General features: G+C 36.3%; 1 protein-coding gene across 2 annotated transcripts in view; it reads right to left on the bottom strand.

Annotated features, from left to right (window-relative positions):
- LOC134539448 (N-acetyl-D-glucosamine kinase) overlaps window positions 1-13,974 on the bottom strand; it is a 53,940-nt gene that overhangs the window by 27,529 nt on the left and 12,437 nt on the right. The window contains exons 1-2 of one of the 2 annotated variants that reach the window (XM_063381494.1): window positions 2,374-2,852; window positions 947-1,031 (exon numbers count right to left, since the gene is read on the bottom strand). Coding sequence is in view for 1 of the 2 variants with exons in the window: in XM_063381493.1 (XP_063237563.1) it covers window positions 947-1,031 (85 nt within the window). In the remaining variant the exon portion in view is untranslated. Of the gene's footprint in view, window positions 1-946; window positions 1,032-2,373; window positions 2,853-13,974 lie in introns of those variants that run through there. The other variant, XM_063381493.1, reaches the window with a different exon arrangement.

Consider the following 13,974-nt stretch of genomic DNA (forward strand, 5'->3'; position numbering starts at 1 on the left):
GACACTGCTCAAACAATTATAAATATTAACAGGTAAGAAAAACTTCATTCAAGGTTCCTGCAGACAGGAAAAATCTGGAAATTGAGGAGGATCTAAGGGAATTAACAAGGTGATGTCAAAAACCAGGAAAAAGGAAAAAACAGAGGAATTGACAAAATTTTCTAACAAAACTGAATTAGGAATTTTTGTAACAATGGTCTGTTTCTTTAATGTCTGTATTTTAGTCACAAATTCATGTGTCATTGAAAACTGTGTGTCTTCATCATTAATTAAATGTAATGAATCAACTGTGTATTGATTTAATCATGTGAAACATGATCAAATGTTGGTAATTAATCACCTGATCGCAAGCAACAATGTATTGTTTTACAGTTTGAACAAATATATCATAGACTGACAGTATTGGCTGCATAGCATTGATGCAGATGACAACAGTAAAAAATTAGTAATGTGCGTGAAAAGATTTTATTGTCAATTTGATGTGTTATGTGTGGTTAAAATGTGTTTCGATAAGTAAGCATTTGTAGTTAAATACATAAATACATTCATGTTATTTTGCAGGATTGGCCGACGAGACAGGGAAAAATCAGGTAAACCGTATAGAGTAAGAATGTTAGAACCCTGTCATTGAATAAATTTGTATTGTGAAATAATTAGAAAAATTATCTGGTTTATGTATCATTTTGCAAATTAAGAATTGTTTACAATATGTGAAGTAATACAATCTATGGATTTTTTTTTTGCTTAAGCATAAAACTTTATTATTATAATGTTGATGCTGTTTATTATAGATGTATGGTTTCCAGGAATTATACATACTACAATTTAAAGACTAACTTACTACTGTTATCTAAATTTAATCAAATGTTTTCAGTGTAGGTATCTAAATGATTTTCACAGTTTAGGCATAGGAAGTTTACTAATATAGTATAATAATTTTTCTCACCCAATGATTTGTTCCAGGACCCGTAATTTCCACCAGTCTCTTCCCTTTTGCATTACACAGTATAACCTTCGAGTGAGTCGCACCTCTGTGAATTCAGAACATAAAATACTTCAATACAGAACTTTTATATCAAAAGTTACCTATGTGAGAAAGAGACTGGCTTATTAATATAATTAACTTAAGTAAAATTTTTAAAACAGTACAACAAATATCACTGACTTAATAGGGATTTGAACCCAAAATTAATGTTTAAAGAACCACAGCTGTAAATATCTCCGACTTAAACAAATAAATTTAATGAATTGATATGTCTACTTTTTGCTGTAATTTGTTGATAGCTCTGCAGCAATTTTTAATACATAACTTGTGAAATTTAAACTTAAATCTTTTATCACTGACGTACATGTCTAGCTTATCCAAGAGCAGTTCGCTGGTGCTCCTAGCACGGTATCGCCTCTTAAGTGCAAGACTGAGGACTATCGTGCAGTCTTCTCATCTTTTGATATGCCAGCTATAAGATTTGTGAGGTAACCATTACACTAGATCGCGGGGAAATGAAGGTAAAGGTGTAATGCAAGTCCCTTGAGTGCTTTTAAGAATCTGTACCGGGTTTTTCATTCCTAAAAATTACCCTGAAAACACATGTTTTTAGCCATTTTCACTCTTCTTAAAAAACAGTTTACAAATGAAATAAGGAAAATAGAACTATTTAACAGCGCTCAGTGTATTCTTAATATTTTTGATGTGACAACGTCTAATAAATCGATGAACACTGGCTGCACGCAAGAAAAAGTGTCCCGTAATGCACGTTGTCCCGTTACGATGTGTCCCGTCAGGGGCGTAGCCAGGGGGAGGGTTTTAGGGGTTCAAACCCCCCCCGAAATATTCAAAATATCTCATTAATATATACTGAAATATTAACACTTGTTCCACGGTAATTGCTCACTATTACAACAATGTTTTGAACATGCCGCGCTGCCGCCGCACGCCGCCGATTATCCAATGACACTGCCCGCATCATCGTATTCGTTTGGTAACCTTAGACTTGATTTCGTGTTGTAACCCGCGCCGCGCATGCATCCGTTGCGTGCAATCAGCTCGGCTATCGCCAGTCTCCACCGATCCCTTGCCACCGATCACTGAATCTGTGTACCGTGTACTGTGAAGTGTGGACAATTGGACATAGTTATTTGTGTGATCATTGCTCTGGCTGTGATTTCACGTCGAGTAACTTAAGTGGCCACTGGCCATATTACAGGAGTAAGTAAATTGTAATCTTCTTTACTTACTATAAAATTAATTCGCTTCCCGCTTTTGTCTGGTTGTCTCTATAGCTGTTAGTTTGCAACTCTGTACGCCTAGATCTTCTAAACTACTCAACTTATGTTAAGGCTGTAAGGGTATATTATCGTAATATACATATACACCTTTAGAGAAATTCGAAACTTCATTCGGTGAACAGTTCCAGTCGCCGAGAAGCCATCGTGGATTAGAAAGTTGTTTTGTTTACATCAAATTTTTATTTTTTTTTTGTTTGCTGATTTCGCTTAGAAAACTTTGCTAATTCTATTTTAATATTAATTATATAAGAGTAAAATTACGTTTTTTATAACCTTGTGTTTTGTAAAACTATGAATCAGTAACGGCTTTGTTTGGAGTTTCGGGCTCGCTGCATGTGACTGGTCCTCGTCGCGGCGGGCGGCATTTCAAATGTTTGAATAAAGCTGGAATCACAATACCACGACGGCTCCGACACGACAGGTCCGACAAGCTCAATAGCCAATGAAATGCAATGTCACCGTGACGTCACTCCGTCAGAAAACGCACCCCGACGGCCCGCAACGAATAGATTTTATTTCTAATTCCGTCGTGTCGTACGGCCCGACAGAAAACAAAACGGCAACGGAAAGGAAACAGTACGGAACTAAATTTCAAAAATATTTACCTACTTCGTAATTTTGTTTAACATGCGAGTGAGTTTTATATCTTGCCTTCATCTGTTTGTACAAATTTAATCGTGTTTATGGTTAAAGTTGTTATTGTAGATTGGTGAAGTTTGAATTTAATAATGAATGAGTTTAGCGAATAACTAAATATTAATAAAGTTAAGGCTGAATCTATTTTGTAAGGCATTAGGTTGAAAAACTGCCATAATTATCCTAACAAATAGCGAGAAAAAAGCATGGGCTGTAATAGCATCATCTGTTTCTCTTTCAATTATTTTTTTAAACGTCAGATATACTTTATTTTATGAAAATAATTTGTTTGGAACGATTTGCCGACAGCCAAATCAGAAATCGTCGGGTTGAATATTGTCGTGGCATTGTGACCCTAGGCTATTAAATCTGTCGTGCTGCAATGCTGTACGACGGTTTGTCGGGCCTGTCGTGTCGGACCCGTCGTGGCATTGTGATTCCAGCTTAATAGTGCCGCGGCCCATGGCATGCTGAGACTTTAAAACATCAAAAAGTTTTGATTTGTTCCTTTGAAACTTTTAGCGTCTCCCGCATTAGGGGAAGCTTAATTTTGAACAAATAATATGTGAAAAGTGGTTTGTTATGCCAAAATACAGTAAAACAGTGCGGGTTAAGTGAAATTTGGCTGCACAAATTAATGCAAGAAATTTCATGATTCGGTGACGTAAATATTTGTAAGCTATATTTGGCCGTATTATACATGCATATTATAGTAGAGAAAATTCTAGAAAGATTTGTAATGATGTCGTAAAAAAAGTTTCTTTTTTTTTCCATATTGAATGTTAATTAATAGTATACATAGCAAATGCAATGTTCTTTAATGTTATTTCTGACGTGATAATGTCTTATACCTCGATGAACGCTGGCTGCACGAACGAAAAAGTGTCCCATTCCGTTTGAGCCGAGTGTTTCCATTGTCGTGGTTTACATTGTTTATTACAAAAATAAAAAAACCTTAAAATTAACGAGTGCGAATAAATGTTACATTTATCGAAAAAAATGTAATTTACAACTTACTCCTTCTTTGTATTATACAAAATAATGATAATTCAGTGATATAATAATTCAATTCAGTTCATAAAAGTATGCAATTTTTCATCAATGTTTTCTTATGACATTATCACGTAAAATTACCGTCCATAAACTGACATTACAGACAACCATTTAATTGGGTAATAATTTATATATTTTTTTACTATTATGATTACACATGAATGGATGAGAGACATCACTTTATTTTATTTTCCTCCCTAAAGACGACTCGCGCGGTTAGCACATAGCACTGTTGCTGTAATGTACTTAATGAATAATTTCAGTTACATTAATTTTAATATTAACTCTTATTATTTAGTTGTAATTTTTATTTTTCTTTCTAGGTACGAGTTTCATGTTGTCGAGAAATGGAGGGAAAAAAAAGAAAAGGCGATAAGTTTAAGGGTATGGACTACTGGAAAAAGTGGTGTGGTCAAGCGGTTTCCAGTAAGGAAACACATTTGGCTACTGAAACTACAACAAGCTTGCGCGCTGCTGGTAATGAGACTGTGGTGGCAAGTGAGCCTTCGACCTCAGTTACAGAATCGAACGACAAAGTCGAGTCAGTGGCACCTGTGACCTCAGTTACAGTATCTAACGACGAATTCGAGTCAGTGGTGCCTGCAGCCTGTTTAATGGGTACGACCAACCAGCCTACGTTTATTCAGGAACCGACCAGCTTGCCTGTTTCATCATCATCTCATCCTGTAGCTAAACTGGACGTTGGTTTTTATTCGAATCAAGATGAAATGGTGAATGAATATATAAAAGTCCAAATTTTAAAAGTCCCTTGGACCCCACCCAAAGATTATAAGTTTCCCATTTCCACAAAACGAAATTTGCGCTTTCAACTTAAATGGATAGAGAGATTCCCCTGGTTGTCATATTCTGAATATAAAAGTGGAGCATTCTGCAGAATTTGTGTTGTAATGGGACGTTCACTTGAAGGTAAAGGCAGCCATCAGCGAATTGGCCAGCTTGTAACCGAGCCATTCTGCAAGTGGAAAAATGCATTAGAAATATTTGAAACTCATGCAAAAACAGGATATCACAAGAGAAATTTGGAACTTGCAGAAAACTTTCTTAAAGTAACATCTTTGCAGGCTTTTTCAGTCAGTGAGCAGTTGTCTTCTGAGAGAAAGAGGCAGCAAGAAGAAAACCGAAAGAAATTAATCCCTATCGTAAAAGGAATAATTTTTTGCGGTAAACAAGGCATCCCATTAAGAGGTAAAATAGATTCTGGGCGGATTGTACCAGAGCCTGATCAACCACTGCAGAATGATGGTAATTTTCGGGCACTGTTGCGGTACGGAGCTGAGTCTGGGGATAAAGATCTTTCTGAGCATTTGGCCACTTCTCAGAAGAATGCTCTTTACACAAGCCCTCAGATCCAAAATGAAATAATAGACATTTGTGGTGAAATAATTCAACATAAGATAATCGAAGAAGTAAAGAAAGCCCGATTATTTGCTATTCTCGCTGACGAAACTACTGACATCTCGCGTGTGGAGCAAGTCTCGCTGTGTTTGCGATATGTTGATTTGAAGGATGTTGAACATCATAAAGTTAAGGAGATGTTTCTCGAGTACATTCCTACTGTTGATGTCACAGGATCCGGCCTAGCAAATCTAATTATTACAGCTCTGAAAAAGCATGGGCTTGAGTGTTCTCATGTGGTTGGTCAAGGTTACGATGGGGCTGCAGCTATGAGTGGGTATTTGCACGGGGCCCAAGCTTATGTTCGTCGAGAATGTGCTCTTGCTCTTTATGTACACTGTAGTGCACACTCTCTCAACCTTGCAATTGCTGACTCATGTTCACAAGCAGATATCCGAAATTGTGTTGGGATTGTACAGTCTGTCGGTTCGTATTTCAGACATTCCGCTCAACGCACTGCTGTTTTGAAAGACAAAATTCGAGAGTTGTTACCCGCCGATCACCAAAAAAGCCTGCTTGTAATGTGCGAAACACGGTGGGTCAACAAGCATGAAGCTGTCATGAGATTCAAAGAAATTTATCCAGCGATTGTCAATGCTCTCGAAGAACTCCAATCTAGCCATAATAAGGAAACATCACAACAAGCCGTCCAAATGCTTAACACACTTCGATCTTCGAATTTTGTGATGTCCTTAGTGATTCTTGAGAAAGTCATGAGCTATACATTGTCGTTATCCAAACAGCTGCAAACAGCTAACACCGACCTGATTACAGCATTCAGCCATGTGGATGATGTTATTAATACCTTGCAACTTCTGAGGAATAAAGTTGATGACGAGTATCCTCATATTTTTGAAGAAGCAAAGGTTTTGCTCGAAGAAAATGGCGGTATACTGCAGATGCCACGCATAGTCGGAAGGCAGTTGAACCGCTCAAACATTCCTGCGTCTGATACATGCTCGCATTACAAAATAAATTTCTTCATCCCATTCCTTGACCATACCATTCAACAATTGAACGAAAGGTTTACGAAGCACCGTAAAGTAGTGACTGCACTTTCTGGTATCTTGCCATCAAATTTCGCAGCCAGTTCTGAAATTGAAGAGGCAGTTTGTATGTACTCTTCAGTGCTTCCCGAAAGAAGTACATCTGTAGTCAAAGCAGAACTAGATGTGTGGAAAGCAGTGATGACAAACACCTCCCCTACTCCAAAATCTGCTTTGGAATGCCTAGATAAGTGCGATCAAAAACTATATCCAAATGTTTACACATTGCTACAAATTTTGGCTACCATACCTGTTTCCACTGCTACCCCAGAAAGGACGTTTTCAAGCCTAAGGAGACTGAAAAACTACTTACGCAACACAACCAGTGAAAACAGACTGAACGGTTTGGCTCTTATGAATATACACTATGGGGCAGAAATAGATGCGGATGAAGTAGTGGACATATTCAAAATGAAAAACAGAAGAATAATTCTATAAGTGTAATTGTGTATGCAGTATGCACTTTCTATTCACGTGTATATTAATGTTGCATTGTTTTGTCATTTTATTTTGTAAACCCCCCCCAAAACTGAAATCTGGCTACGCCCATGTGTCCCGTTATGCTCTTTATACGCTTGCGCCGCATCTATCTCTCGTCCACTCGATTCGAACAACCATCAATTTGACTTTTTCGAGGCACATTAAACTTGAAACACTCACATTCGTTTCCTACTTTTCCTATCATCGTCCTATCCTTAACAGAATAACACAGATTGGAAGAAGTTAAATAGCAAACATTTATAAAAGTTGTAGTTAAAATAATCTCTTTGTTAAAGTAATAAACATATTTGAATTAATGAGTGCAAATAAAAGTAAATTTATCAATTAAATAGTATATTTCATTTCACTTCTTCTTTGTATCCATACAAAATAGTGATAATTCAATAAAAATGATTCAATTTTAATCATGAAAATATGCAATCATTTCATCAATGTTTTGTTATGACGTCACGTTAAACTATCGTCCGTAAACCAACTTTACAGACAACCATTTTTTTTGTAAAGAGACAACTCTCTTATATCTTGAGAAACTTTCAAATTGTGTTTTTTTTTTTTGGAAGCTCAGCACACTGTATGTGTGCCCGGGTAGGTGGGGCCCTTAAGGTTCTGTTTCACAACGCCATGTTGAGTTTTTAATTTTTTCATCATAACTTTTATTTTAATGCTTTTCTTAAATTTTAATTCAATACCTCCCATGATTTTTTTGTTCTGCCTCAAAAATTTTCAACAGATATTCACTTAGTGTAATACCATGGGTATAAAAAGTATCGCAAGTAATGACAATTATGAAAGCTTGCGCTCCTTTTTACACCCATTACTTTATACTAAATGAATATCTGTTGAAAATATTTGTTGCATAACAACAAACGTAAAGGAGGTGTCAAGTTAAAATCTTAGAAATAACCCTTAAATGAAAGTAATTATAAAAAAATCAACATGGTGTGTGAAACTGATTCTTATGTTTTAATTATTTTAATTATTAAATTATTTCTTTAGTATAAATACGAAAGTGTATTTTTGACTCTCAAGTTAAACTTACGGAAACCAATTTTGATTAAAATATATCTATTGAACATAGTTTCTAGCTATATTGTCAAATGTTGAGTCTGATAACCACTGCCTAATATCTGGGTAATAAGAATACTTTATAATATAAGTAACACGTTTATGGAGCATAAAGCAAATATACTTGTGATCCGGGTGTCAATAGTCTTTGCAGCACTGTGCAAAGGATAGCCATGGAACCAATTACACAAATATCGCAATAAATGATGTGCCTTGAAGAGGGAGTGTCACCAATGCCTTGAGCAATTGTTTCCTCCAGATTCACTCACAACATCGCTGGTGATGCCGGATGCATAAGGAAATTAAACGTGATAAGACAAGTCGGGTTTGATACTGTCAATGTTGTGGCACTCCAGTCTTGAGAGCTACCTATAAAAAAACTTTTCAGATAAGGGAACAGTTACAGATAAAATATATGACACTGCCACACATTCTTGGAAAAAACTGGATAATCTACCAGTCATGGGCACGATATATCACTTTATCTATAGATTGCAGTGTGGACGTATAAATTAAAGCTATCTATCTGTCTATTTCTGACATACGCCAATGTAACTTTCTTACTGGGAACTTTTTTGAAGTATTCTCAAATATATCACATAAAAAAAATTAACCATAAGGTGTATTCAATTCAGATTTTTTCCTTAATAAATTCATGTTTTAGGATGCCACCAAATAAATCTCAAGACAAAAATGCTCCATATTTCCCATTGTGAGCTCAACCCTATTGAAACTGTATGGGCCCGGGTGAAATCGTTTGTAAGACTGCATAGCACAACTTTCAAGGCGCATGATATAGAGTCCTTAATAACACAAGGTTATGACTATGTATAAAAAAAACTAAGAAAATTATGTAGAAAAGGTGAAAAATATGTTAGAAGAGCTGTGGAGAGCTGATGAACTTCAAGATGACAAGGAAAGGTTTTTAATAAGTTTGGTCTCATCAAATTCAGCCCAGTCATCTCCATCGCTCCAACCTCATTCTTCTGGTCAGCCCTGCGCTAGGTACTCTTATGGAAGGGGTATCAACTTTGGTCAGCGGTTACGATAGTGATTGAAAGGCATGTGTTATTAATTTATTTATCAAGTTCACTTTACAATTTCACTTGAGTATTTGATATGAATTCGTACCAATGAAAGTGTGTGAACGGTTTCTTGTAAGTTAGTAAAAAAAATGGTTTTATTATGAATTTATAGGAGTGATAGTATAAAATATTATAAATTACTATATGAGTTCTTAAAATATTTCTGGTGTAATCAGATTTCCAAACACATCTCCTGAAATTCGTAAGTTGAGAGATCTGGCAACAGCATCGGCCAACTTTCAACTTCTTGTGTTTTCACCGTGATCTCTCCTGAAAAATTTTTAAAGACGCAGACTTTACATGCACAGGAGGCCACGATGTTGTTTTCATTATATATACCACATTTTCACTTATTAAACTTTCACACAGTGGAAGAATATAACACTTTTTTAAATCAAATTGTTACCTATTTTATTTATTTTCATGATAAATATGAATTATCAAAAGAAGCTCCAGGGAAGAAATTTCTTTTCTATTTTACAATTTTGATTTCTAGGGTTGGTGACGTCTTGTGACTTCCGTGTTTTACAAACGACCGTGATTCTCTTGTGCTGGTTGTGACGTTGCGTCCAATGCGTAGTTTATAAACCCGGCTTAAGCATCAACGGCAAAAAAATCTTCTAGCGGCGACACAAGTTAACGAAGATGAGCTGAGGATTGCAGCCAAGAACCACACGCAATGCCAATTGGTGGAGGCATTTCAAGGGCACATACAATTCATTGTAATTTGGCACAGCGCCAAATTAAAGACAGTGACACAATGACTACCACCATGGATAAATACATTCAGCGAAGTTTCCATACCATGTACATGTAGCTAACCTAGCTATGTTTATTGGAAAATGCCAACTTAATTTTGCAGTTAATATATGCACATCACGTTCATCGTTTTATTAAGTCCTTGGCCCATTGCTGTTGTTAGTAATCTTTCACTAGCACAACATAAGGAATAAACTAACATTTAAAAAACTAAATAAAGACAGCTTTTATTGTTAAATGAACTAAAAATTAAAAAATAAAATTTAATTTTAATTTTTTTACATTCTTTAAATGTATCATGCAATGGGGAATTGTGATTTAATGGAGTTTTTTGTCCAACAGCCAAATAATGCACTACAACTCTGTATAGGCTTATCTAAAAATGTGGGGTGGATATAATTTGTCATTAATTTTTTATCAGTAATGACAATATGATTTGTAATAGATTTTCTATCGCTAATTTTAGGATATAGGCCTAGTCAATACAAAAATTTTAGAAAATAGTCATTTAGAAAATTTTAGGATATAGTCATTACGAAAATGAATACTATGTGAACTAAATAACAATAATGAACAATAATTAGTAACGGGGTTCTTCAGGGACGCAAATCTGTAGGATTACAAAGAAGGGCCGTTTGAGAAAATTTACAGGGGGGAGGGGGGGGGGGGCCAAGAATATTTCATGTGGAGTTAACCCATCTGTCATATCTGTATGCGGTACATTGCCCATATTTTGGCCTACATGCATGCAATAAGGAAAACTTTAAAATATACAGAAAGTTTTCCATAAGACATAGTTTTGGCATCAAACACATTTCACAGTCACGCTTTTGCAAGTGCAGGTAGGTCCCCCTTAGTGAGGGGCGTCTTAAATCCAGGCCCGGCCCCCCTCTCCTGGATCTACGCCCAGGGGGTGCTTGATATCATTTGTCCTAAATTTTCTATCACTAATTTTAGAATTTAGCTATTACGAAAATGAAAGAAGAGAGCACCCCACGCTTTTAGTTTTACAGAGTTGTGGTGAATTATTTGGCTGTTGGACAAAAACTTTAATTTAAATTATTTTTTTTTAGTTCATTCAACAATAAAAGTGAGCTTTTTATTAACTATAAGTTTGTTTTATTCTTTTTGGTCTCAAAATAAAATAATTATATTGAATATGAGTAATTGAAACTAATTAAAAATACTAACTTAAAGTATTTATTTGTTACCATGAACTTAAAATTAGTCATTAATGTTCACCTAATCTAGTCATTTCAGCTAATGCGTCAACATTACATGGAACTTTTCTTGTTATCTTAAGCAATCAAGTTCTTCAACTTGGAGACTATCGAATGACTACACGACTAAAGGCCGGTGTGATTTTATCTCTGTTAGCCGCAATGTCAACCTCTTTGTATTTTTGCACAAGTGCTTCATACGCTTTACTTTTTTTGTCCCTATCGCTATATTCTTTTGATTTGACCCGCCACAAACACGGAAAGGACTTGTACAGACCAATGAATTCTGTTAGAAATTCTCGTGAACACTGTCGCAAATTGGTCATCGTTGAACTTTCACTGAGAACTAAGTCCCGTGTACGGAGAAGACGGAGCAAGTGTCCACACGCTACAAGTCTGTGCAGGTCGACTAAACTGCGCGGACATAAATACTCTTGGCCACAGTTTTCCTTCTCCTTGTTCCGTCTCCGCGCAGTTCACAAAACTGCGCAGTTTTCCTGTCTAAATGCTACGTCTTGTCTACAACGATGCGTTGCTGAAAACGTTGCGTGTGGACCGGCCTTTAGAGCTACATAAGCATGTCAGCAACATTCGCATTTCAGCAGTACCGTAGCTGCATTTCGCTGGAAACTAAATGGCTATTGGCTTAATTATATGTACATCATCTGTGCCGAAATCAACACGAACTCATGGAATGTCTGTATCATACACACTATCACGCCGGAAGAGTGGCCAGATAGTTTGAGATAATATTGCCATTAACGAATCCCAGGCACATTTTCCACCGTAACCCGACCTCGGAAACATTCTAAATCGAAAATAATATATTTTATTTAAATTTTCGAGATTTAATTTTCCCTCTCCGTTGGGGAAGAAAGACGAAACCCGGGCACATTTTCCACCATGGCCCGACCTTTTGGATCGGAAACACTCAAAATCGAAAAATCATTGCGTTTTAAAATTATTGAAATTTTGGTTTTTTAACTTCCCCCCTCCCCCTCAAGCCGTAGGGTAACAGTCGACCCCGGAACAAATTCTCACCTTCCTCCAACCTCACGGATGCACAAAAAGCCTGGTTATTACCCATAGCTCGAAATTTGTGTTTTTTTTTTTTTTTTTTTTTTACCTTTTGACCCTCCGAACTCCCCCTTAACCTTAAGGTCTGAAGTTATCAAAATATTGTCAGAGGTTCTTTATATGTATGCAAAATTTCAACACATTCGGACGTCGAAAAGTGGGTAAAAATTGAACGGAAAGATTTTATTACGTAGTCCATTCATTCATATATACAGAGATTCGTTTTTCAGTCTTGACAAACCAACATACGGAGCTAAATCTTTAAGGGTCAATAGATTCGTCAGTATTTAATGAATTTATTTATTTGGAAATGGTCCGTTAAGGAGCTGTAAAGCTCTCGAAAAGAAAGAAAGATTTGAAGAAAAAAAAAAAATTGTTGGCTTTTGGACGAATATCTTTGTGGAGAGTTGTTTTTAAATTAAAAGCGTGAGGGGCAATTTTTGTTGATGTGTAACATCTTTGCTCTTGGTATACAGCATTTGGTAAGAGTAATTCCGTAAATGGGACGGAAATGCGTAAACACGTTGCTGCCATCTGTGGTGAATGGTGCGAATGAAAGTTCATGAAGCCAAAGGAAAACTTTATAGCATTAATTGTTTAACGAGTTTCAACAAGATGGGCAGTAGTTAAATAAGATGACTTGTTGAAAATCAGGACCAAAACCGGGGTTTAGTATTTTTTTCAAGTCTATTTCACCTTTATCAGAGCCGTTTCATTATATAGAAAATCTAATGATTCTATAGTCGACGTATCTGCTCCAGTAACTAATTCTAGCGACGGGTGCGGAAACTACGTATGATTCGCGTCAAGAAATGTAGTTGAAAGCACAATTTGCGTATATGCATCACGCTCGGGATTATTTTAAAGGATTCTACGTTAAATTTCGTGTCCGAGTTTCGCATTATAAATGTATTTGCAACAAGAGAACACACGAATTTGCTCATTACTGAGATCAGATGTTTACACATCACTTGAGAGTACCAAAATACTCGCTCATGTGTTTTTTTTTTTATGATTGTCAAGATTCAAAGGTTGTTCGTAGCGCTACACGAAAAAAAAAAATTGGTGACAGGGGTCAATGTACTCCCACCATGAAACTGCAAAAAAACCGGGGGGGGGGGGGGGGGGGAAAGGGATTCGACTGTATTTTCTAACGTTATCATTTGAAGGGGTCAAGGACTTATTCCAAGCGGAAGTCACACAGTGATAGCGGACAGTTACCAACTATGTCACCAACATTAATTAGCGAAAACTCCCTGACTAATAATTCTAATACAAATAATCTCACGATCGTAATGTGGCTTAACTGACCACAGTTTTATCTCAACCAAAACCACTGAATTTAGTAGCAAAGTAATTGTGCATCTTAGGCCAGGTTAATGAACTTCGCAAAAAAAAAACGCATTAGCGAAAGGACGAACACGCTACGAAAACCTTTGGTGGTTTATAATAAGGTGTGTCACCGAACGTAACCATCCATACAAATCGAAACTATTAAATTTTTCAAAACTAATGTTTGTTACTAAAACGTGTGAACTTATTAAAAAATATAATTCAGAAGCGTCGTTTGCTTTCAATGTGTTGTAGTTTAATAAGTCAAATGTCGAATGTTGAACCGCAAGCCGAAACACAGGAATTTGAAAGTTGGCCGATGCTTGTGTTGCGTTTTTGTATTTTATGAACCCGGTACAGACGGAGCGACGCAAAACTCAAAATAAAACATTAACATTCAACTGTGAAAGCCTTTGTAATCATTGCAAAAATGTTTGCTATCGTCAAAACAGTTCGTGGGGGTGATTTATGTTGAATTAGATTTCGCGAAGTCAAAGC

This window comes from Bacillus rossius, chromosome 15, assembly GCF_032445375.1.
Source record: "Bacillus rossius redtenbacheri isolate Brsri chromosome 15, Brsri_v3, whole genome shotgun sequence".
Lineage (NCBI taxonomy): Eukaryota > Metazoa > Arthropoda > Insecta > Phasmatodea > Bacillidae > Bacillus > Bacillus rossius.